General features: G+C 44.0%; 1 protein-coding gene and 1 long non-coding RNA gene across 2 annotated transcripts in view; one reads left to right on the top strand and one right to left on the bottom strand.

The window, feature by feature from the left end:
* cdh23 (cadherin-related 23) overlaps window positions 1-23986 on the top strand; it is a 135094-nt gene that overhangs the window by 69797 nt on the left and 41311 nt on the right. The window contains exons 10-18 of the mRNA XM_078104959.1: window positions 2523-2635; window positions 4462-4650; window positions 7508-7657; window positions 8210-8368; window positions 17415-17479; window positions 17875-18112; window positions 19618-19723; window positions 19840-19967; window positions 23694-23766. Coding sequence (XP_077961085.1) covers window positions 2523-2635; window positions 4462-4650; window positions 7508-7657; window positions 8210-8368; window positions 17415-17479; window positions 17875-18112; window positions 19618-19723; window positions 19840-19967; window positions 23694-23766 — 1221 coding nt within the window. The remainder of the gene's footprint in view (window positions 1-2522; window positions 2636-4461; window positions 4651-7507; window positions 7658-8209; window positions 8369-17414; window positions 17480-17874; window positions 18113-19617; window positions 19724-19839; window positions 19968-23693; window positions 23767-23986) is intronic.
* LOC120821009 (uncharacterized) lies at window positions 17503-17985 on the bottom strand. The gene is made up of 3 exons (XR_005712471.2): window positions 17858-17985; window positions 17731-17768; window positions 17503-17631 (listed from the first exon to the last, which is right to left on the bottom strand). It is a non-coding gene; the product is annotated as an uncharacterized LOC120821009 (long non-coding RNA).

The raw sequence follows: 23986 nt of genomic DNA, 5'->3' as shown, positions 1-23986 counted from the left end.
GCAGCCTTTACCTACAGGAAAGTTTTGTTACTGTAATGTCGGCGGTGAGGGAGTTGACTGTGTGTCACACCAACGTTCCTAGCAGTCAGGCCTTGGGTTAGGACGGAGGAAGGTAATGGTCAGGTTGGTCAAGGTAGTGGTCAGGTTGACTGAACTTCTTTTCCTTGAAAGAAGCAGCTTAGTTGGGTGTCATCACCATCATATGTTTGGAGAAGCCATGTGAGTGGATGATCGAGCCGAGAGAGTTTACAGAGGTCTACAGCGGAGAGAAAGCGGAGGGGCCCCAGGACAGAGCCTTGGGGACCTCAGTGGTGAGGACAAAGTTCAGACAAAGATTTTCCAAGTTAGCCGGTAAGTGCGGTCGTTGAGGCAGGATGAGAGAAGGGAGAGCACCCTGACACCCAGTTCCTGAATGGAGGAAATAATCCAGTGGTTCACTGTGTTAAATGCAGGAGAATCGACGAGAAGGATAAGGACCGAGAATAGAGAGGTTTCTTTGGCAGTGTGGAGTTACTCAGAAACAGCGAGAAGGGCAGTCTCTGTTGAGTGGCCTGCCTTGAAGCCTGACTGGTGAAGGTCAAGGAGGCTGTTACGTTGGAGATAGGAGGAGAGTTGGTCAAAGATAGCTTGCTCGAGAGTTTTGGAAATAAGAGAGACAGACTTGTAGTTGTTTACTTTAGTCAGATTGAGATTGGGTTTCTTCTGGAGGGGATTTCCGAGAGTTAGGGAAACAGCCAGTTGACAGGGAAGTGATGATAAGATGGGAGAGAAAAGGAAAAAGGTCTGGAGGAATAGACTCCAGGTGTAAGACAGGATGGGGTCAAAGGGGCAGGTGGTTGGGCGTACAGAGTTGGCAAAGGTGAGAACATGGTCGGAAAACGAGGAGGCGAAAGAGGAAAGTGAAGGGAGTGAGATATAGTCGTAGAGGGAGGATTAGACGATTAGGAGTGTATTTCATCTTCTTTGTAAAATAGTCAACCCTCTGGTTGAGGGACAAAGAGGACTGGGGTGATCAGGGAGGTTGAGAAAGAAGGAGAAGTTTTGGGGGGTTAGAGAATGAGGATTTAATTCTGCTTAAGGTTAGGTAGTATTTAAAGTACATTTAGTTCCGTTGGTGGAGCTTTTTCTGTGCAGATGTGACGGTTTTGGCACCAAGGATGTTGCATGTTCTTTTATTTGTATCTTTAAACACACAATAAACAGTCAGTCTTTATTTTATAGAGTCAGCCTCAACCCCTTGTATTTGTTGTGCATATACAGCATATAGACATATATTTGCATGGACTGGAATGAGTTCACTGAGCATGTATGCTCTTTTTTCCTCCAGAAACATATAGTATGTAGGAGCACAGAGGAGCTCTCTATTCACAAGGCAGAAATGAAGAATTTCCAGGTGTACTTGACTCATCCAGTTCAGTCTGCTCCATTGCTTGCACCACTGTGCAGATCTCACTGATAACATTGACATGTATGAACCGCCACTATCACATGATTGCAGAGGGACTTCTTCAGGTCGCATACATAAAACGGCGCAGACACAAAGAATCCCAATGAAATTGTGAAGACATTCAGTGTTTTTGAATGAGACATGATTCATCTGACTGAACCGAGGGCGTCCTCGGAGCGGGTGGATTGTTGATGGGGAGGCAATGTGCCATTCAGAGGGGCATTAACAGCGGAGAGGTGAGGGCGATTGGGTGCATCGTTTGTTGTCTCCCTCTGCTGGGTGCGATTAGCAGGCAAAAGGCATAACCACAAGATGCCAAAGAGAGAGAAGCGGTGAGACAAGAGGGTATCAAGATGAGTTTAAGAGTAGCAACAAAGTTAACTACAAAGTCTGCTACAAGGACCGTAATTTAAAAAAAGGAAAGTGTGAGAATAGGACTCAAGTGGGTCTCAGTGTATTATTTTAACCTGTGGACCTGTGTGGAGAGTGAACACTTATTAATAAGAACAGTGCAGCGTTCATCATTTGAAAGGCTCCTCTTTGAAGGAGTACATAGACCATGACAAAGTTAATTCAATTCATCCGCCCATGTGAAGGGATGTAAATGAACATTGATCCCATCAAAGATCGAAACAAAAAGGTCTCATTGTATCTTCAGTTCCAAAAATGTGCGCTTGCACTCTCATCAGAGGCTTAGATAGTTTAAAGTAATACATTAAGCATACCATGTCATTGATATTGACAGAAAATACATCTGATGAGACTTCTAATCACTGAGTGTGAATTGACAGTAACCTTGGCACACATCTAGTGTCTAGAAGAAACTAGATGAAGGCATACAGCTGAAACGTCCAGGGGAGGCAGTTTGTGGACAGGTTGGAGGTGGTGGGTCAGCAAAAGGAGTTAGAGAGACATACGACAGCACAGCAAAAGCTGCATCCATATTGCATGAATGTCCACTGCCTCCCGTCCAGAGGCTCCTGCAGCATCCCAGGTGTTATGGTGATTCATCCACGTCGACTCCGTTGGTCTGTCCGACTTTCTTATCTGTCTGTTTCTCTCTTCGTCCAACCAGGGAACACCAACAGCGTTTTCGCCCTGGACTACATCAGCGGCTCTCTGACGGTTAATGGCCAGCTGGACAGGGAGAACCCGCTCTACTCAGCAGGATTCTCTCTCACTGTCAGGGTGAGCTGCTGAATGGGACGTGGGGACTGTCGCGGGCGGGAGAAGCGATCGAAAGTCTGTTTCGCCTGTGGATCAAGAGAGGGCTTTGATACAGCATGATGCAGTTTTAAATCAATGCAGGGCCTGGGTTTGATATGGCCTCAAAGGACCTGCTTAATGCAGTATTTCACCTTGTCCTAAAGCCTTTTGTGTGTCATATAGATACACTCTGCTATAATTAAGAATCAATACTTTATTAACTAAAAACAAGTTGCCTGCAGTATCATATATGTTTAAAGATGCTGCGTCAATAAGCCTTGGAACAAATGTGTCGCAGACTAATTCAAGTGCCTTTATTGGGCCCGTCGGTGGACCCATTGTGTTTGTGATTCTCCGATAATGTCCCCCCTTGAAGGCTTATGTTCAGTGAACATCCAGCAGCCAGGGAGGACGAGGGGCGCAGAGGAGGACAAGATAAAGGAACAGGATTTAGAGTCCTCCTCATTGCTAAGGGCTCCTTTGTTTTCCCTCCTCTTTCTTTGAGGCAGGTGCAGTCTCTGAATCCCACAGTCTCCCCACTGAGCCTGAAGTCTACCTCTCTTGGCTTTTTAGCATGTCAGCCCTGTCCTCTCAAGTCCCCCCCCCCCACCTTCCCCTCCGCCTCCTTTCTTTTTCTCCTCCAGTATTGTACAGCGAGTATTTCCCACAGGGTGTGAGAGGGCCCGTGAAATGGATTTCCAAGTGCAACTGAATGTGGAAGGATTTGTGATCAAACACATCAGTTTCCCTTGTAACTGCAATGTTACATTGGGGATTTCGATGGCATGTCAAGTGAAATGATTGGCACCAGTACAGCTCAATGAATGGCCCTTAAGAGCACCTAATGATTTCATGTATTTACTCATGCAGCAGTGATTAATGCTCAGAAAAAGCAGGTCATATGACATTTGTGAATTTTATGACATGAAGAATACAATATTGTGAAACAACCGTCTCTAAGGTTTAATACAAAAAAAATGGGGACTTGGATATTCCAGCCCCAGTATTTATTTTTAATGGAAATCCATAATTACAAAGAAGAAAGTAGAGTGAAAGTGCTGAAAATGAAAAAAAGAAAGAAAAACAAAATGTATTTATAAGATATGGATTTCTTTCCTACATTTTCTCTCCCTCTCACCACTTGTGTTTTCTTAGGTGGTGCAACTATTGATTACGGTGTGCCATAGTAATACAACTAATTTCTCAGCATCAGGCAGCTTAGATAGTGCTGAGCGTGTGGAGGTTGAGTGATTCGCTGGCTTTGGGACTAGAGAGGCTAAACTATGTTGATCACCCAGAGCAGCATGTTGTTCCTACAACTTCTCCTGCTGCTGCTGACACTTTTCCATCAATAAAAGACCACAGCCGCCCAGTCCGATCTTTCTCTCCACTTTTTTTTCATTTCTGGCCTCACATCTTCAATGCTCAGAAACCGAGAGAATGCGTAATTGCACCATCTTAACGGGACTCCTTTCTCCTAAATCTCATTTTCTGTGTGTGTGTGTGTGTGTGTGTGTGTGTGGATGCACATGTGCTGGCCCTCTCTTGCCCTCAGTTTGAGCCTATTTCTATGATTGCTTTGAGTCCGTCTGTCCACCTTTTGATCCAATAAATGAACAGCTGTAAATACCTGGCTAAGATTGTGTGCTGACCACCTCCATCCAAAATGACATTTTCAGTGCAATCAAATCTCTTTCACTCTCTCCCGCCCTCTTTCTCTCTCTCTCCCCTCCTTTCTCTCACACACACACACACACACACACACACAAACGCACACACACACTCTCCCCCTTATTGCTCTCTGCAAGGCCACCGAGTTGAACGATGATCGCAGTCCGTCTGGAGCGACAGTCAGGACCACCTTTACCATCCTGCTAATCGACAAGAATGACAACGCCCCGACGTTCAACAGCTCCGAGTATCGGGTCCTCATCACTGAACTGGCCCAGGTGGGCTTTGCCCTTCCCCTCTTCATCCAGGCCGAAGACAAGGACGAGGTGGGTGGATCACGTCCCGATCACGTTCTTGTCATTGGGCTTGGTACCTCTCTTAACGTATTAAGAATCCTTATCTGGACCAACACAGACAAACTAAATCTAAATAACGCCGATCCGCATCTGAGCTTCTCCTGACTCTACTTTGGGGTTCTGTCCACCTTCGCATGCCAGTGTTGGAGCTCTGTTCTCCTTCCACTAACAGCAATCTCGGCATTTGACTTCCTGCCAGTGAAAATAAAGATTTAATCATCATGTTTTTTTTCTGCAGCCGCGGTGCGAGTAACTCGACACACGGGTTGGCAAAACACACGGATTCGCTGAGCTCCGACACTAATGAATCTGTTATCTCCGATTGTCGGCTCAAATGAGGAACGTTGCCGGCAGCGGTTAATGGAATTAACGTTAATACCATGAGTAACTTGACGACCGGCCAAAATGAAACTTTTCTGTTGAAGCGCCCTCTGTCTCATACGTGAAGGAGGAGCCTCCACTCTCAAACATCACTGGAACCCTGAGTTCTAGTTCTGTTTCCGTCCCCGCAACTCCAACAGAGGGACTCACCTTTTCAGCTGATGGATTCACAACAAGCTCAGGAATCTTCCGTTCTTTATGTATTTCAACTAACTTGTGTGTACAGACGTTATTTCAATGTCAACATTTAAGTCAGATACTAATTAAAGATTAAAATTAAAGATAATTAATCAGATAAGATCTTCCTACAGTGACAACCAGGTCCATGTGAGTTGCGTGTGTTCTGTGTTTCCAAATCTCTGTTTACTTTTGTTTGTGTTTTAACCACAGCAGCATCTCTGAAAATACGTACATGACAGCTTGATGTGTGTGTATGTGCGCAGACTGTCAGCAGCCCTGTACAACAGCCCGCTCTAGTGTGTCCGCAGTGTTGCATTAGTTGTATCTATTAACGTACTGTGGTGACACACACTTTGCGCTCGCTCTGCCACTCCGTCTCTCTCTCGCTCTCACGTGCACACACTCGCCCGCACCAGCGCGTTGGACTCGACTACAATTTAATTTGCTCTGGAAGAGATGGGATAGAGCGTCAAATTATACCTAACGAGGAAAATCAATCACCTAGGGTGCAGATAAGCCGAAAGCTAGTCAACTCTGATTGATTCGGGCCCAGCAGCCGCCAGGATGGAATTTGACAGATAACTGCAAGTCAAGTGGATAGAGAAAGAGGTGGAGAGAAAAGAAACCCAGACAGGAGTGCAGGAGAGCGAGGGAGGAACTCCAAGAAAAATAGTTGAACAGAAAGTAGTTTGCAATGGAGCAAAGTCTGAATGATTGGTGGAGCAAAGAGAAACAGAGGAAGCCCATTAAGGGGAGATAGCAGGAGTTTGTAGCAGCGCGTCTGCTTATCCATTCCATGGGTGATGTGTTGCAGCGGCGAGCCCGTGAGTCCGTACCGTGAGTGCATTGCTGCACTCAGGCGGGCTGACGACCCCGACACCTGGCATGTGATAGCAGGTCCCTCTGGGGGTTACCACCCAACGTTTTAACACCATGAAAAAGCAGCACACAGGTAACCAGCCACTTGGCTTGGCTCCCGGCTGAGATTGCTCACCGCAAATTAGGGAATAGCTATGGTAATTCGGGGATGATTTTAACCAGATTCACCAGAGATGCTTAATTAGAAAGCACTCCCTCAAAACCAGTCCATTAGCTGGCACCTTTGATTTGCTCATTCATCATAATATAACAAAACAAACATGCATTAAGAAGAGCTCAAGGAAGCGGCGTTTCACACAGAAATGCGAAAAGCCGCTGTGCCGGAGACACCAAAATGCTCTGTGCTTTCCCAGTGTTGCATTGCAACACCCCTGCAATGGTGTCACGCATACATCCATTTCAACCAGTCAAATCTTCAAAACTCTTTTTTTTGTCTTGCAGTGTTGTATTGCTGTTTTGATCCTTTAAACCTGCATGTCAGTGCCGATACACACACTCGTTCACACACCGCTACACCTGTGCTTTAATCTCACTTTTTCCAAGTGTGAGAGATTACAGGCAGACATTTCATTTCTTGGACTATGATCCAAGTGGTAGTTACCGCTCTCTCTGTCTGTCGCTCCCTTCATGTCCTCTTCTGCTTGGTTAGCATCCTTAAAACTTTTGCTGCTGGAACTTGTCACTAAACTTTGCGACAGTCGCATCTGACAGGGTGCGTTTATCGGGGGCTTCTAAAGGCAGGAGCAAATGGACGGGCAATTACGTTTATGGGCAGTTTGAGGTGACATCCCTGCATATTGGATGGTCGTTTAAATAAGAGTCATCAGCCACAATGGTTCTCCCGGAGATGAAAACAAAAACAAGGGGGCTATTTTAACCGCCAGCATAATCGACCACCTCCACCCGTCTTCCTCTGCCTGCCGCAGCGGACGCCTGATTGGTCGCCCTGCAGCTTTATGTATCCAGAGAGTGGAGAGATTTTCTCAGCTTCTCGGGGGGTTATTTTGACCCCTAGCTTTGTTTGTATTTACCCACAATACCTTTTGCACTATGAGTTTAAAAGAGTTCAAAAGAAAAGGGTTTTATGGTTCACATCTGCCATGGCTGGAGTCATTATGGTTTGGGGTTGTCCGCTCATCCAATCGTAATATCTCACCATTGTGTGTCCGGATTTATTCAAATTTGGCACAAACGTGTCACCAAACATGTCAAAGATGAACTGATGAGATCACGGTAGTCAACGATCGAAGGCCATGCCATGAACAATATGCAAATTATGACAATGTCTAATACGATCAAATCGATTCATTTTGAACCATAAACCACAGCTGCGACAGCGTGAAACTGTTTTCTCTTTACCCTCATTTCTCTCATTCTTCTATCACAGGGGGTGAACAGCATGTTCCAGGTGTTTCTGAGAGGAAACAATTCTGACTACTTCACCATCTCCCCCACGGCGGTACAGGGGCGCGCCGACATCAGGGTGCGCGTGGCCTTGCCGCTGGACTTTGAAAACATTCGCAGCTACAGCTTCTCGGTAAGTTCCCATCTAAACTACAGGATGAGAGGAGCTTTCTAGCTGGTATTTTTAAAGACGTATGAGGCTAAAATGGGAGCCCAACTTGATTTGTATTTACTGATTATATTTTCAATAAATGTAAATGCCGAACCAAATCATTTTGTAAGATATATAAAGTTAAATAGTTGAATATAGAGACAGAGCAGCTTCGTCATCCTTCCCTTGAGTGAACTGTGGACAGGTCGCTAGGTAACAAGAACAAATGTTCTGTGTTTTTATTTATTTGGACAATCAGTCGGAATGGGGTCATATCCCTTTGTCAATGCTGCAGTCTGGTTTGAGCAGTGAAATTCATACTTATTGCTGCTGAGTTCTTCAACACAATGGTATGTGTGTAGTCTACAAACAAGTTAGTTCTTTGAGACAGTTATTTCCTTGGCAAAGAATACTGAAAGTTTCGTAATGATTCCCCCTAAAAGCATAATATGTAACCTTAACTGGTCTTACTTGAAATGAATTGCATTCGTTTAAATTATAAGTGCGTTTACACTCCTTGTTGTCACTCCGCAGCTTTACGCCAACGAGTCCATGTCGGACCATGTGGGTTTTGCTCGGGTCTTTATTGACCTTATCAATGAGAACGACAACCGACCCATCTTCAGCACACCGCTGTACAACATCAGCCTTCCTGAAAACACCCGCCCTGGTACTTCACTGCTTCGTATCCTGGTGAGTGTCTCGAGGAAACCACTGTGTACTGTGCATAGCTGAGAATGTATTACTCTATGGATTCTTAGGGTTTACATTCCAAAATCTAACTGGTGTCTAAATAGATTAAAATAAGCCTGACCTACAGGTAACTATTATGGGGCTTGTTTTAATGAGATTGTACTGTAACCTTCTGGGTCATATAAGATGTGACCTATGGCGAGTCAAGTTAGCCTGCCTCCAACAAAAGCACAACCAATTAACCACAAATAACTTTACTTTAACATTTACTTTACCACAGTCTCACTCACTGTGTATGTAAGTCTAGAGAATCATTTTTGCAGCATCAAATTGATCCTAATAGATGAGAGACAATGTTCTTTGTTTAGCTCTTAAATGCAAGTTACACAGAATGAAACAGAAACAGTATAGTAAATATAGACATAAATATCAGTTTATAACTGGATTTTATTGTTATAAAGGGATCTTATAATGCCTTACTGTTCATACTAGAGTAATATTAGATTGATCACTAATAACATCAGGAGAGCCTCCGTTTAGACAAATCTAGTCAAAAACTGGGTAAAGAATGATTTCTTTATTTATTATTCTCTTGTGTTATTCACTCCATGAAGGTCACTTATTGCACCCAAGTCTCTCACAGTCGAAGTGTCCCTGCAGCCACTCGTCTCCTTAGAGTGGCTTCATTTACTGTCCCGTAGAGCATCCGCTACTTTAACCACATTGGGAAGAAAAATCTCCAATCTCCTCGCTGTAATTCTGAATTATTATTCATCATCGGTCATTCCTGTGACAGAATGCCCACAATCCACCCGCTGTAAGGGCAAAAGGCCCAGTGTGAAAATCAATAGTGTTTATGGACTATTTGCTCATGAAAGGAGATTGCAGGGCGGTGTAATACCCGATAAGTCTGCTGCCGTTGGCCTCGTGCTGGAGCGGTTAGACCGCCGTGGAATCCTGATGACGGGCTGTGTGGAGAGCGAATGGGCCGTAAATGGAATGAGATGTGACGGCTCTCAGTGAAGGCTGCACTGGCACGGATGGCAGCACTCGCATACATACAGTATTAGATGAGGACTTCGATATTCTGACCTGCTGTCTCGCTCACACACAGACACACACACACACACACACATTCGAGTCCTGTCACAAAACACACAGACAGAAATTAAGCAGATGTTTCCCATACTCAGTCAGCTTTTCTCTGAGGCTGAGAACCAGCAGTGGACACACATACACACACATAGGCTACACACAACAATATCAAGGTCATCGCAGGCCTCTCTACGTTTGTTATTCAATAAGATTACCATTTATGTCTACGTGTGGTCAGAAATGTGTTTGAACAGACTTGTTTACTTATGTGGGTTTGTCATGATTTAGTCATTAGTGATTTAGGCAGCATTATACACCAGCTGTAATCCGTTGAATGCACTCTGATCAAACAAGCCACTATGTTTGTGTGAATATTGAGTTAGTCATGTTAAAAGGGACATTGCGTGCACGTCATTTGTAAAATAAGTTGTACACTGAAGCACAGACAGAAGTTATAAGTGTTCTCTGCGTCATATAGTTCAGTGGAGAAATGTCCCTTTTGTGTATAGATATATTCATCCTAATTCATTTTAAAGTATTGAATACTCAAATGTAAAATAGGGTTGTGAAAGAGCCCTTTTCAACCCACTGCTGTGAGGGAAATGATAAGCTAACGTGTCCCTCACCCCATTGGGAAGGACGAACCATGTCGCCCACCAACGGAATGACAGAATGAATACACAAGGTTATCACACGATGTGCATTACATGTGCACTTAACTTCAGCTTATTATGTTCTGAGCCATGTCTTACTCTCTGTACCTTGGCTTCAAATAGTCACTCCATTTTTGTGAACTTTTCCATTCTCCTGGGTGTCATTGCACCCGTCCCACAAGGCGCTCCAACTGTCTGCATGTTTAAGTGCAGCGAACAACTCAAGGCTTTACAATGCAAGCAGAATGTGAGGCTGAGAAGCCTCTTGGTGCTCTCTGTCAGATGGCTGTGAGGTGCAACAGATGGTGGCCAAATTGTGTTTTTGCACCAGACGGGAGGAAGGCTCTTTCATTCTCACTGTCTCAAGGTGGCCTGGCCAGAACGCCACAATATACAGAAACACACAAATGGATTCATTGAGAGAATAGTCAAGCAGGGGGCGATAGTGAAATGTGCCTGCACCTCTGAAGCTAATAAATATTGTAAACTCTTGTTTAGGACAAGAAGTCAAGGTCAAACACCTTGTGGTTTTTACGTCTGTGTTTGTGTTAATGAGTTGCTGGTACCGTCGTGAAGAGCACCATCCAGCTGTTTAATGCTTCCAATCTGTATGCTAAGATGAGATAATCGCTGACTCTAGCTTGTGTTACATATCAATCCACTCATTGAATTCTACCTCTGCATAGTACATGGACAGCAGTTATGCAGTGCTCATTTTTAATTCTTAGCTACCACTCAAACTGCTGGACGACTCAAGCCAGCATCGGCTTACTCACACCATATGAGGAGCAACTTGCTCATCGCGGGTGATAAACAGTCTCAGCGATTTTGAGTTTAGTATCTTACAGGAGCCAGAGATCGAACAACTGGCCATTCCGATTTGTGGACCCCCCCTGAGCGATAGCCATCCCAAAAGAAGGCAATTAAGCAATGTTCCCATCTGTTATTCTAACAGACTGTATCTTTCATGAGTTTTAAGCCCAAGTATTTGTCCTTTCAGTACTGATCACATTACTGATGACAGTGATGAGACAACATCCCCACGGCCTATTTGTTTCTGCATTGCTGCGGTTACTTCTTCCCAAACTTATTTGGGGCCATCTTTGGTGATGGTAACTCATACAAATGAGCAGTGGCGTCTGGTGGATATTTTTTCTGGCCAGCCAATCAGTTTCAGTAAACATCCCAGTAGGTTTTAATGCAAAATGGTATCAAACACGCATTATTATTATTACATTATTCCAACAGTTTAATATAATCATACAATTAATAATGAATATATACGGTATATAACTATATATACTATATATTATATATTACAATATAAATATATTTATATAAAATCTAATAGAACACGTATGTATGTATATGGACATTCAGGATAAAATGTCCTTGTTTTCATCCACGTCCTCGTCCTCGCAGTCCTGTGTGCGTCGCAGCTGGGTAACTTTCCCTAAACACGGCGAGTGTGACAGAACTATCACTCAGTTATCACGGTCAAGCCAGCCTCCACTTCGAAACACACAGTCAAGCCTGCACGTTATTTCACGCTGCGCGTATACAGTACGGCATTACCCATTTGAAATGAGTAAATAAAGCATGAGACGCATATAAGTTTCTCTCACAGTGAAGTAGTGTACTCGGTAAGTAAATGTATTAATAATGTTTTTAAAGTTCAATGTGTGAAGAGGATGGGGTCTGAGTGGTGTTGATATAATGCTTTATGCTAATTTAAATCATGCATGTTGGTCCCCAGTTGTTTTTAAAAACTAGACCGGCAGCCTGATGAAAATGAAATGCTTTTGTTTGGGTTCATATTCATAGCTCATCTGATCACAGCTTATGTACAATGTTGGTCAATGTAATACTCAGTGCCCGCTGCTGCATCCCCGTGGACGTATGCTTAACATAGGAGTATACACACAGGCTGTTTAATATTTATGGTCTAAAGCGTTACTTATCATTATAAATATTTATTGTGATTTACTCTTTTGCCGTGTCCTTTTCTCTCCCGCCTGTCTTACGTTCTCTATGTATATATTTGGAGAGGACACACGGCTAATATGCATATAGACGTACAGTTTACCTGTTCCTTCCCCTCTTATTATAGTTTGTCTTGCTTCTATAAAGTCTATCCGATGCAGTCTTCTTTGTCTACCGCTGTGTGTTTTACGGTCTCTGAGCAGATGCCGTGGTGTTTAGAGTGAAGCCGCTATGATAAATGCTTTGAGCAGAAGGTTATAAATTACACAGCGGAGGATGTTTCGCTACTGCGCCTGTTAAGTCAGGCCTTTATGGGGTAATAGTCGCAACAGTAATGATAATTCATTAATGCAATGAAAGGCGTGAGGCCTGGCTGCATGTGGGAGCTCCGAGAGAGTCCCTGTTAATAATAGATGGTTAGGATGATCTGACATGGAGAGACTGGGGTGTGAATAGGTGTGCGGGGCTCCTGTTGAACAGACAGGATCTCAGAGGTCTGTTTACTATCGGCCCCGTGGAGCTGTGAGCTGGTACAATGAGAAGGGAGTTTGGAGAAGCTTTAATACTTTTAAATGAAAATTTGGTTGTGGTTAATACTCAGTGTTTGTTCCTCAACCTGGTTATTAAACTAAATTTGTGTCATTTCTTGACCACCATGTTTATCCACCCACCCATTTCTTTGTCCTCCTTTGTATCCAAAGTGTCGCTCCAGTTACTCCTCAGTCTTTATCGCCTCCGCCTTGTACTAAACTCATCGTTTCATCATTGAGGACAGAGAAAGAGAGGTGAAGCAGGGTTGGGCACCGATGCCTGTCTGCAATGTGAAGCTTCCAGGCACAGAGAGCTCAGCATTAGGCCTTTTCACTGGCAGCTCAACATCTATCTCCAGCTTATGGGCACAGTACACTCCTATCTCTCTTTGCTTCTTATTCCAGAGGCAACAGCTGTTTGTTTGTTTTTTCACTGGCTGCCATCATTATGTAGTGGCTGTGTATGCACGCAAGCGGTAGAATTTAAATTGCAAGCTGTTACGGTATGCGTGAAGACATCCACTTTATTGGACTTTTCTTTGACAAAATGCATTGCTAAAGGAGTGTTAAAAGTTGTATTCCTGTGCACTGTGTTTCTGTTATCTGGGTGCTCGGGACATAATATGAACAGGCTGTTCGATGGTGTCGGCAGGCAGCGGTTGCTGTGAGCACCCCCACCTGCTCGTAATAGTTAAGAGAAATGAGGCGGTTTTAAGGTACGCTCCCCATCGACCATGAAGTGTCAGCCGTTGAAACGCACACAGCACCCATAAAGGTGCATGGGGTCAGTTTGGGGGACTGCAGAGTTTGACCCACATAAGGAGAGGGATGTGACTAACTGGACAGTGTCCTTTATAGTATTGTGTCATTCTTTGTTTTGTTTGTGATCTGACATGAAATGAGTTTGACCTGTCCCTTTTGTCAAACATTTTGAAAAAAAACAAACATGCAACACATTTGTAAGGACTGAAAGTCTTTCAGACCTGCCCTACCCAGCCAACTACCCCCCTAAACCAAGTTGCTAGCCCATGAATATAATGTTGACTTGTTTGTATGTTTTTTATTATCATATGTACATACAGTGTATACCGTGACATATGTATATACATATATATATATATAATGTATTATTAATTTACTTTGGACCACCTATTTACGTATGTGTTTTCTTCTCCCTAGTATTTGTCAAGTGCACAGGTTTTGTTTCTCATTTATAATGTATTGCTTTTCCTTGGTATAAAAAATTAAATTTAAATTTAATGTCTGTCAGACATTATTTCGTGGTCTGAAGGTAGACGTTTTTACCTAAATGAGATCCCTGATTTGCAAAAATACTCAGTCCTCTTTCAGTGTAATACTTCCTTCTAGAGTCCAGTTAAGATAATATGAGGAAGTTAGTGTTCTCCAGAAAAAGATGCTTTTGTCATGGATCCAGAGAATATGAGACTTTAAAGGACCTACATGAGTGGAAACAGCTAGAGCTGAGGAACACCACCTGTGACAACCATGTCCTCATCACTGTCTCTATCACAATGAGTGTTAGAAGGTGGACATCTTCACTGTGGGTGTGGTGGTGTGTTTAGGTGTGTGTGTGTGTGTGTGTGTGTGTGTGTGTGTGTGCTTGTTATCTGTTGTGATTGTGTTTAGGTGTGCAACACTGAGACAGAGGAGGTGTTCTGTGTTTGGACCGGGGGTCATCTCTATTTTGACAGCAGGCTTTGACAGCCAGTAATTGGTTTCCTTTTCAATGCCTCTCAAAGCTTCTGCAGAAAAAGCAATTTTAGGAGCCAATCAATTCAAATTCCAGCTCACTCACGATGGAAAAGCCTGTGCAGCTTTTACCTCCTTCGCTGTCCATGAGATAGCTGTGCTGATAATCTGCTGCTGTGTCTCGTCCAACATAACCCCGGTTCTCACACACACACACACACACACACACATTTCATCTGTCTCCTGTGAGGGGAAGCTCTCATCTCTGCCTTTTCTTGAAAGCAATTGAGTGTTGAATAAGAGGTTATACTGTAAATGGTTGAGGCGCGTATTTAGCCTAAGACTGAATGAACCTGGAAACACTTTGCATCTCTTTGTGTATCTATTTCCCATACACACAAAGATAAGCGTCCACATACACACTAGACATTGCATACAGAAACTCTCCTATCCTCTCACAAATGGGCGTACCAGTACACAGGTACACCCAAATACATGCCTTCAATGCCACACACACATAAAAGTCTTTGCTTGCAGGCTTTGCCTCCCTGAAAGGGAGAAACACATCATTTAACCAGACTGGTCAACTGAGAACTAATTTCTCTTTTGCACTTACTGCCTGAGGAGCCTGGGGTTTGCAGAGTTTATATTGGCAATCAGCAGCGCACTGACTCTTTGTGCACAAACTCTTTGAAACAACTTAGTTGGGATTTTGATCAGTAAACTGCTTCTGATACCTGAGGGCCCTCCTCCTTAACACGGAGAGATCTGTATCACTGCAGTCTGGGTCCAGTATCCATCTACAAAGTATCATCCGTTGGCCTCTTCACAGTGAGACAACAGCTGATCAAGTAACAGGCTTCTGTAGCATCTTAGTCTACGGCAGTGTCCGACCACCATACTCAATGTTATTTGTTATTTGATTGGAGAGAAAAATATGTTTACTGAGTACATCAGTTAGCTGCTTATAAGGCACAAAAATAATGCATCCTTGTGATCCATCCCGGAATTTTTAATCCTTGTCATAATTGTTAGATGATTGGGCTCTTTAGTTACCAAGGTCTATTTCTACGTCATATTTTACCGTATTCCATCCAGCAATCACACTCTCCCTGTGCGCTCCGCTTCTCCACCTCCTCCAACTCTCCAAACAAAAAAAAAGGTTGAAACACCACGGTTACGGGGAGCAAATGCATAATACCCTGGTGCAAATGATTCGGGCCCACTGCGTTAACGTACCGCAAATCTCTGCGCAAACCCATCTACCATCCATCTGCTGTCTAAAGTTGGAAGTCTTTGCCAAGCAGTTGGCAAAGTGAACGGCCCGTACTGTCATGGTGATTGTTTGGTGGGAGATAGCGAGCCTCGTCCTCCCCCATCCATCATCTCTCTCCCTTTATTTCTCTCTCTTCGGCTATCTCTCTCTTCCTCGCTGCGTGTCGTCAATGCCAGAGGGGCCGGGCCGCAGCAGCAGAAGCAGTATTAGCTCGCAGGCTGAGCCCAGCTCCTGTCAGCGCCTCGATAGCTGTCACGCTAACACCCCCACCGCTATCATTGGGGCACTTATGGGCCTGTCACTCACCTGAGAGGAAGAGTGAGCAAAGGAGGGAGGGGAGGCATGGAGGGGGAAGCGTATGCTATGGGAGATATGTAGAGGAGAGGGGAGATGGAGGCGGAGCTTAGGATGCAGGAAGAAAAGTAGGATAAAGACAGAAAGATGAAGGAGGAGGAATGTAGGATTGAAGAGGGACGGATCAGAATGCAAAAAGGGGGGAGAAGCAGTTGAGTGGCATTAAATGATGAGGTCATGGGGACATGACAGATGGAAACTCAAAGGTTAATATAAGAACCTGACTGGAGTTCCAAACACCTCGCGTGTATTTAGCGTCGCACTTTCTACTCGTTCAGCAGGATGTGCTTCGGTGCACTTGACAACAAAGCGACGGCCATTTGGACATTAAAAAGAGCCATCGATTACCCATCAAGGACGATGTAGTGGAAGCTCCCTGCGAAATTACAAGCTTGAGCTAAACAGCATGGTGTCATTTTTAGAAGGTGAAAAAACACATTGATAGCTGCAGCCGCTCCATCTGTGAGAGGCATCATAGGTGCACACATTCATAACCATAAATACTTCCTAACGGAATACGAAAGTGCACACATACATCCGCACTCAGGAAGAAACAGAGCGATACCTAACACACATTTGAGTCCAGTTACTGTTGTGTAAACTCTCATATCAGACTCTTTATCATTCAGCGCATAAGTGTATGAGTCACAGCTATCACAGCTATGTAAAAAGTGTGTACCCTCCCATCGAACACGCACAGCGGTGCACAATGAGGGTCGCCATCGGGGCGTCACTGAATCACAGTGACCAGCATCGTGGTTGACAAAGCGGGCTGCAGACACGTTCCAGTTTGGCCCTTCAACTGACTGCAGAGCCACTGAAGTGGAACTCTATTACAACAGCCTCTCCAGCCACAATCCATCAGCGCCGACCCCCACCCTGTGTGTACGCAGCAGTGCGTGTGCGCACGTGCGCGTGCATGTGTTTAGAAAGACAGATGGGTGTTTCATAAAGTACAAGATTCCTGAAAGTGTTGTTCTTTATGTGGTATTCGTCTGCCACCATTTTTTATCTGCAAAACATGTGACTTGTGCCACTGCCTGAAAAAAGCTGTTGCTGCTTTTTCAGGCAGTGGCAGGGATGTGGATGAGGGAAATGTATCACATCTTATCAGATTAAAACCAATCAACACCTCCCAGCAAGGCATGTGTTATCTTAAAGCCATCAACATACAGACATAGACAGATGTTGGGTGAGACATTTAAAACTCATTGAAAGTCTACATCATTAATATGCTGTTTAACCTCACACACACACACACACACAAATGTATGTTGAGGAAAGATCTAACAATATTTTGACTCTTTTTGTCATTGAAATGACATGTGTAGATTGCTCTTGAAAGATCATGGACCGTTTGACAAGGATGAAAAACAACAGAAGCTGAATGTTCTGGAAAACCTTTCAAGGAAGTAAACTTTTTTTTTTTCTGGTTTTCAATCCAGGCAACAGACCGAGACGAAGGCATATTCGGGATTGTGCGTTATTACTTCAGTGACGAGCCAGACCAGTAAGATATGCTACACACAAACACACATTGACATCCATTTTTCATTTTTATTTTGGCCACTTGTGGACTATTGCACTGCATCATTTCTGCCTGAGAGCTTCACCAGGGACGGCTGAGCTACGACGATGTCTGGCGCTTCTCCTTCCGTCGGACTTACAGATGGAGGAAAAGAGAAAAAACGCACACTCACATTCTGTTTAATTATTTTAAAGGAACGTAGTTAGTGTGACTACTATTTTTTTATTGCTTACCCTCTCTGAGCATAATTTGTTTTGCCATATGCAAACTGCTGCAAACAGATAAAAGCATTATTCCAAGCTTGTTGATTTTCGACATAATAACAACAAATCAACCCTTTTTGTTTCAACTTGCCCGAACCTTTTGGACTTTCGCAGGTTTTCATTGGATGAAGAGACAGGTTGGGTCATTCTGCGGGACAGTCTGGATTATGAGTTGATGCGTCGTTTCACGCTGACCGTGCTGGCGAGGGACGGCGGCGGGGAGGAGACGACGGGGAGGGTCCGTGTCAATGTGTTGGACGTCAACGACAACGCGCCGCTCTTCCAGAAGGACGCGTACGCTGGCTCGCTGAGAGAGAACGAACAGGCCGTCCAGGTGGTGGCACGAGTCCGGGTGAGACGTCTGTGAAACATTCATGTTTACAGTGACAGTTAAACACCACGGAAACAACTGTAACAACTGTAAGAACTATGTTTCCGTACTAAATATTGAAGGTAATTTAATTTAAAGGTACACATAAAAGTAGGGACAGAAAACTGCACTCACAGAAAGATACCTGCAATAATACTGAATATGCATATTCACATTTACAGTACATTCATATTAAATACACACCTGCATGAGAGGATCTCCCCCCAGAAATGCCCCCCAGTAAACCTACTGGGGGGCTTCTGCTCGCCTCCTTCTCCCTTGTTTCCTCTGTGCTGCTACAATCACACAGTTATGTGTGTGTGTGTGTGCTGCATCCAAGAAGAACGGGTCAGCCGTGTGTGTTGCCCATCAGTCACTGCCACACAGAAGGCAGAGGTACACAGCGCAATGGTAACTAATGGCCCAGCTTTTCCTTTGATTGTGCCCTGGGGAGAGACTACTGGGTCCCTCGAGGCGGTGGCTTACCCCTCCACGGTGCACTCTGCGCCTCCCCTTCACATTGAGGGGGTGGAGCTGGCAACGGGGCTCACCGCTTGGCTCGCTATGTTTGATTAGTCTAAGCGAACCTCAAATGTTGCTGATATTAATGTGCCGCCCGAAAGGACCAGGGAAGCCAGTCGCACAATCGTGTGTGTCAGCGATTTGCCCAGGAACCTATACTATATACATACAAACAAACACACACATACATACTCCGACACTCTGGATTCTAGGAGACTGAAATAGAAAGAGGAGGATGTGAGTCAAAGCAAAGAGGCTGTTTGATTCAACAAAGCCTCCTACGACAGCACTTCTGCTTTCTAAAAGCTAAACCTTCTTTTTCTTTGATTTCTTACTTCTTCTATTTTCTGCCCCCAACTCCTCTCCAGATTTAGTCCGAAACGGTCGGCAAATACAAAACAGTCTGGTGGTGAAAAGCTGCAGTTTAGGACACTGAGGGGGAAGGAAAGTCTTGCTTAGTCAACACTTTGGCATAAAATCAAAGAGTTGAGATATGTGTGTTACGGATGGATACAAGAGAATGTTTTTGACAACCTGTCCAGCCTTTAATGATGCCAGGGAGGCCCAGCAGACTCTCCTCACAGCCGGAGGACTCTTGTTTAAGTTCCTGCCAACTGGAGAATAATGAGGGGGTGTCATCATTGTTGTTGATGTTATTGTGGATTAGTCCTGTAAAGTATATTTTTGAGCTGTCCTCTGCCTGCTTAGCTTGTCTTGGCTCGGTTGGTGTTCTTCCAGTATTGACACCTGCACCACTAATAACCACAATCAGCTAGAATGTGTCCAACAACATACCGTCACTGACTGACGGCTTCCTGGCTGCACACATATGCACAGACTGACACGCAGCCAGGCGACGCCAACATACACATATAAGATATTACCAGTTTGCTGCAGCCGGCCTCCTGCTCCACCGTCAGTCTTTGCGCTTCGCTCAAAAGTTCCTCATCTCCGCCCACCCACAGGCTACAGATGAGGATTCTCCCCCCAACAACGTGCTGACATACACCATCACTTCAACCTCGGCTTTCCCCAGTTTCTTCAGCATCATCATGGTGGAGGGCTACGCAGGTGAGCTCAGCTTAAGGAGCGAAACAAAACCATACTGATGTGGGCAGGGATGTTTAGACCAGCCACATTTAAGTTGTAGAATAGTAACCTCCCTTTCTCCTCCCTCCTTCCATCAGTGATCAGTGTGACCAGGCCTCTGGACTATGAGCAGGTTCCCGATGGGGTGGTCCACTTGACAGTGATGGCTAAAGATGGTGGGAACCCAGCCCTCAACAGCACTGTCCCTGTCAGAGTGGAGGTGATTGTAAGTACAAGCTGACACACACGCGCACAATTGGGCTTAACATCAAACAACACCGATGTCTCACTTGACACCTAAACGTGAAGGTAGCGACGCCTCTTCAAACATGGCAAACAATAGCAAAGAGTACTAGGCAGTTCCTTGCAGGGACATCACTCTCTCTTTTTTTTCATGAATGTCATCTGCAGCACAAAAATACTCTCATCTGTGAGAGAGTATTTTCTACAAGCTGTTACATCAAAAGTTAGAAACCCTTCCTCCCCGCTGTGGTCAAAAATACAATCCATCTGATAAAAAAATGCTTGTCTTCTTTACTCATTACAAATAACATCTGGTGCGTTGGATGGAAGGTTTAAAAAACAGTTTAGAGACAGAAGAGCTGTTGTCCCACTTTGTTCTGCTTATAAATATCTTCTCACTCTCTGAAAAACCAACAGCACTGTGAGACTTAGATGTTAACTCCCACGTATGTTTTCTCTCCATCACGTTTAAATTCCTTGCATGCCGCCTGGAGGAATTCCTCTGCCCCTCGTCTGTTGGCACCATCTTAAAACTATTTTTAAGACTTAAAGACATCATTGTTCGGCCAGGTTGAAAACAATGAGATGACATGTGAATTGGACCTTGAGACGGAACAGATTTTGGTTGCAGTTGTTGCTCCATCTTTATTCTTTTGGGAATATGCCTATTAGCCTTCAAGGAACAAAGTGCCCAACTCAAATCTACAATTTGATCCAGTCTACACTGCTTAGTGTGTAATATGATCTTCCTCGTGCATAATGGTTTCTACCGAGGTTATATATCGAGTCATAGTGAACAATACTGTTTACTATAAAGTTTTTATGTTCTTTCCCTTTTGCAAAAATCTCTTCCATCTTCCCTTTTTCGCGTGTGGATGTGGAAGTGATTTCCCTCTTACTGTGGCTGAGAATCGTTTAATTAAAAGTTCAGCTCAACAGTCAAACTTTTAGAAATTTCCCTCAGATGTAACTGAAAGATGCAACCTGTGCAGCTGTTATGTGTCCTGAATAAAGAGTAAGCTGTATTTATCTGAACTCAGCGGGGCTGGTGAGTGCTGAATGCTTGACCTGTGCTGCTGCCTTCTTCAGTTCCTTTCATACAAACAATTACACTCTCAACACGGCTGGTCCTTCGGTGGGAAAAGGCCTCTCGTCTGGTTTACATAAACACCAAGCAGGGGCAGAGTTCACCCTGAGACGATGTAGCCAACATGTGGCTCCTCACTAAAAGGGGCCATAAGCAGCTGTACATTTATTCACGGTACTTCCGTGTGTTACGATGCAGATTCAGATCTTTCTCAGCAACTAGAAATATGATACGTTATCATTCATTCAACTATCCAGCACCATGTTTGAATTGACAGCTCTTATTTGAATAGATGTCTAGTTAAGTATAAGTATAAGTATATTGTGCTGATAATGGTTGTTTCCATCTTTACTTCAAGTAAACATTAGAATGTAGGATTCTTACTGAGCACTACTAATTACTACTAGTAGCATAGTTAACACTTTTACTTTTGAGTATTTCTTCTACCATTGCCAATAACACCATTCCTCTTTAGAGAAAGGGATAAAAGTACAATAAACCGCTTTTGCCAAGTGCCCTTATATCTCAAATTCTGGTCCTAATAAGTACGAGCAACACGGGGTCTCTCACTCACATATGTTATTTCCAAACAGGAGTATTGGTCCTTTGCTTTTAGATAACCACTGTGGCTACAAAACAGAGCATGGATTTAATGAATAGAGGTAAAAGTTAGTGAAGCTAACACATGAACAATTTGGGTGCTAATTGCAGAGTGGCGCTGTTCCTGTGGGAGATGTGCTCGCGCCATTTAAATTCTGGGAATTGATGAAAATGTGTTGTAATTTATTCAGCATTAATATGGCGCTGGCAGGCTTTATCAAACATCCAGCAGCAAAAGGGTTCTGCAATGAGCCGCTGACAGCATGCTGGACTGCAGAGCCCCCCCAGGCTCCCCGCGGCTACTCAGAGCGCTGTTCACCTGTTGCAGACAATTTGTAAGAGCAATCCACCCCCCATGTGTGAAGCAGAGGACAGGCAGGTCCAGATGTGCATGCAGTGTGTGACAGGTGTTACGATCCTCATGATTAGGATCCTATTCACTGACATATTGGATTTCACTGTCTGAATTATTCTGAGTACCTTTGGATCCATGTCTGACTGCAGACTTGTTTGCAGCTATCTGATCTTCTGTTGCTTTTGTCAGTCTTATCTCTGAAAGTTGTATTTCAAGGCTCTGGAGAAAGTCAGCCACATACTCGTATACTCAGTAGATCACAGATGTCTTAATGTATTAAAGACATGAAAGAGTCATGGATAAAAGGCTGTGTCATGATGTCATGCACGGGTAGTCTCCTGTTGCTTGTTTCATTGAATGCCTTTCCATGTTTTTTTACACTATCTGAGGCAGAAACCCTGTGATCCGTGTCTGTTACGGATCAGATTTCTGTGACTTCTCACCTCACGGCTGACTGTGTTGCTTTTGGCAGATGAGTTTGTCAGAAGGTTGTGTGGAGAACACGTCTGCTTGTCAAACACAACTCTGATGTTTTGTTTCCTTACACAGCTTTTCAATTCAAACATCTAAGCTATGCAACATGTTTCTGTCTTTCACCTGTCTGGGGCAATAACGTATCATGTTGCCACCTCTGTCAGTGTTTTTTAAACCTCTTAATGTAACAAAGGCTTAAGGCTTAACAGATAAATGCTATCTTTTGAATTATATGAAGAAAGAAAATTAGAATCCATAATGTTTCTTTTGTTGTTATGCATGTTTGACAAGATCCTGATGGAATTCCTCCAACCCATTTGTAAAATATCTGTGCTGCACAACGTGTATATCACACAGTGCCAGGTGTTTAACTTTTTATCTTCATTTTTCTGTTTTCTAAATAATAAACCTGAATGTTGATCCATTCCGAGAAACTATTAATGCAGCAGTAAAACTATAATGAGCATCTAGAAGTCATAAACCGTATCTCTACTGGCTCTTATGTTCATTTCCATTGATTGACATCCATTATACAAGTCACTTTTAGTTATTAGAGAACAAACCATGGAGTAGAATGGATGAATCCAGCTGGAATATTCTATGCAAGAACTGTACGCACATCTACACACATCCTACACGAGGGAGCGATATTGTGTTGCAATGTGCACAATCCTGTGCTCCTTCTCCCTCTGTCTCTGTCCTCCACAGTGTCGTGTCTCACACCACAGGGGTTTATCGGTGGCTCACAGAGTCCCGCACACACGTCACTTTACACCAGTGTAACACAACCCAGATAGATAATGGGGCCAGAGACTGTTGTTAAAGCGTTAACTCTTCCCAGCAGCTCACACACAGTGGGGAGCCTCTCTGCCAATAGCCACACAACTGCATGTGTTGGTGTGAAACAGAGTCTAGTTCAATGAGTGGGGGGTTGTGAGAGCTCGCCCGTGTCCCGTTCATTACTGTCAAATTACAGGTCTTGATTGTTTTAGGTAAATGCCGATGATAACAATGTTTGGAACAACTTTCTCGCCTATTTTTGCAAATGCGTCTTTTATTTGATTTCCGCCTCGGCTTTTTCAATCATGTTATTGTCAATGCCTATGTGCGGTTGCAGCCTTCTCGGAGCACATTGGCATTTCCTCATTGTCAGGCCAATTTATATGAGTTGTCATTGTTTACACCCCCTATAGGATGAAAATGACAACCCACCGGAGTTCAGCAAGCAGTCCTACATCATCAAAATCCAAGAGAACATCATTGCCGGTGAGTCACTTTATACATGTGAGGTTTGAGTCTAGTTGCTAGAATGCGTTTTCTGGTGCAAAACCAACACAGCACTTAAACACTCCAAACAGCTCAAACCCCACGTGGAGCACATGCACCCCCCTCATACTTGAATTGCCTTACCATTAGCACATCCAACAAATAGCTCTGCTTTCTTGGGGGTATGTTTTATTTGAAATGCTTCCTCTGGCAGCCTCCT

This window comes from Gasterosteus aculeatus, chromosome 6 (genome assembly GCF_964276395.1).
Source record: "Gasterosteus aculeatus chromosome 6, fGasAcu3.hap1.1, whole genome shotgun sequence".
NCBI classification, from domain to species: domain Eukaryota; kingdom Metazoa; phylum Chordata; class Actinopteri; order Perciformes; family Gasterosteidae; genus Gasterosteus; species Gasterosteus aculeatus.
This window is presented reverse-complemented; position numbering and strand designations above follow the sequence as displayed.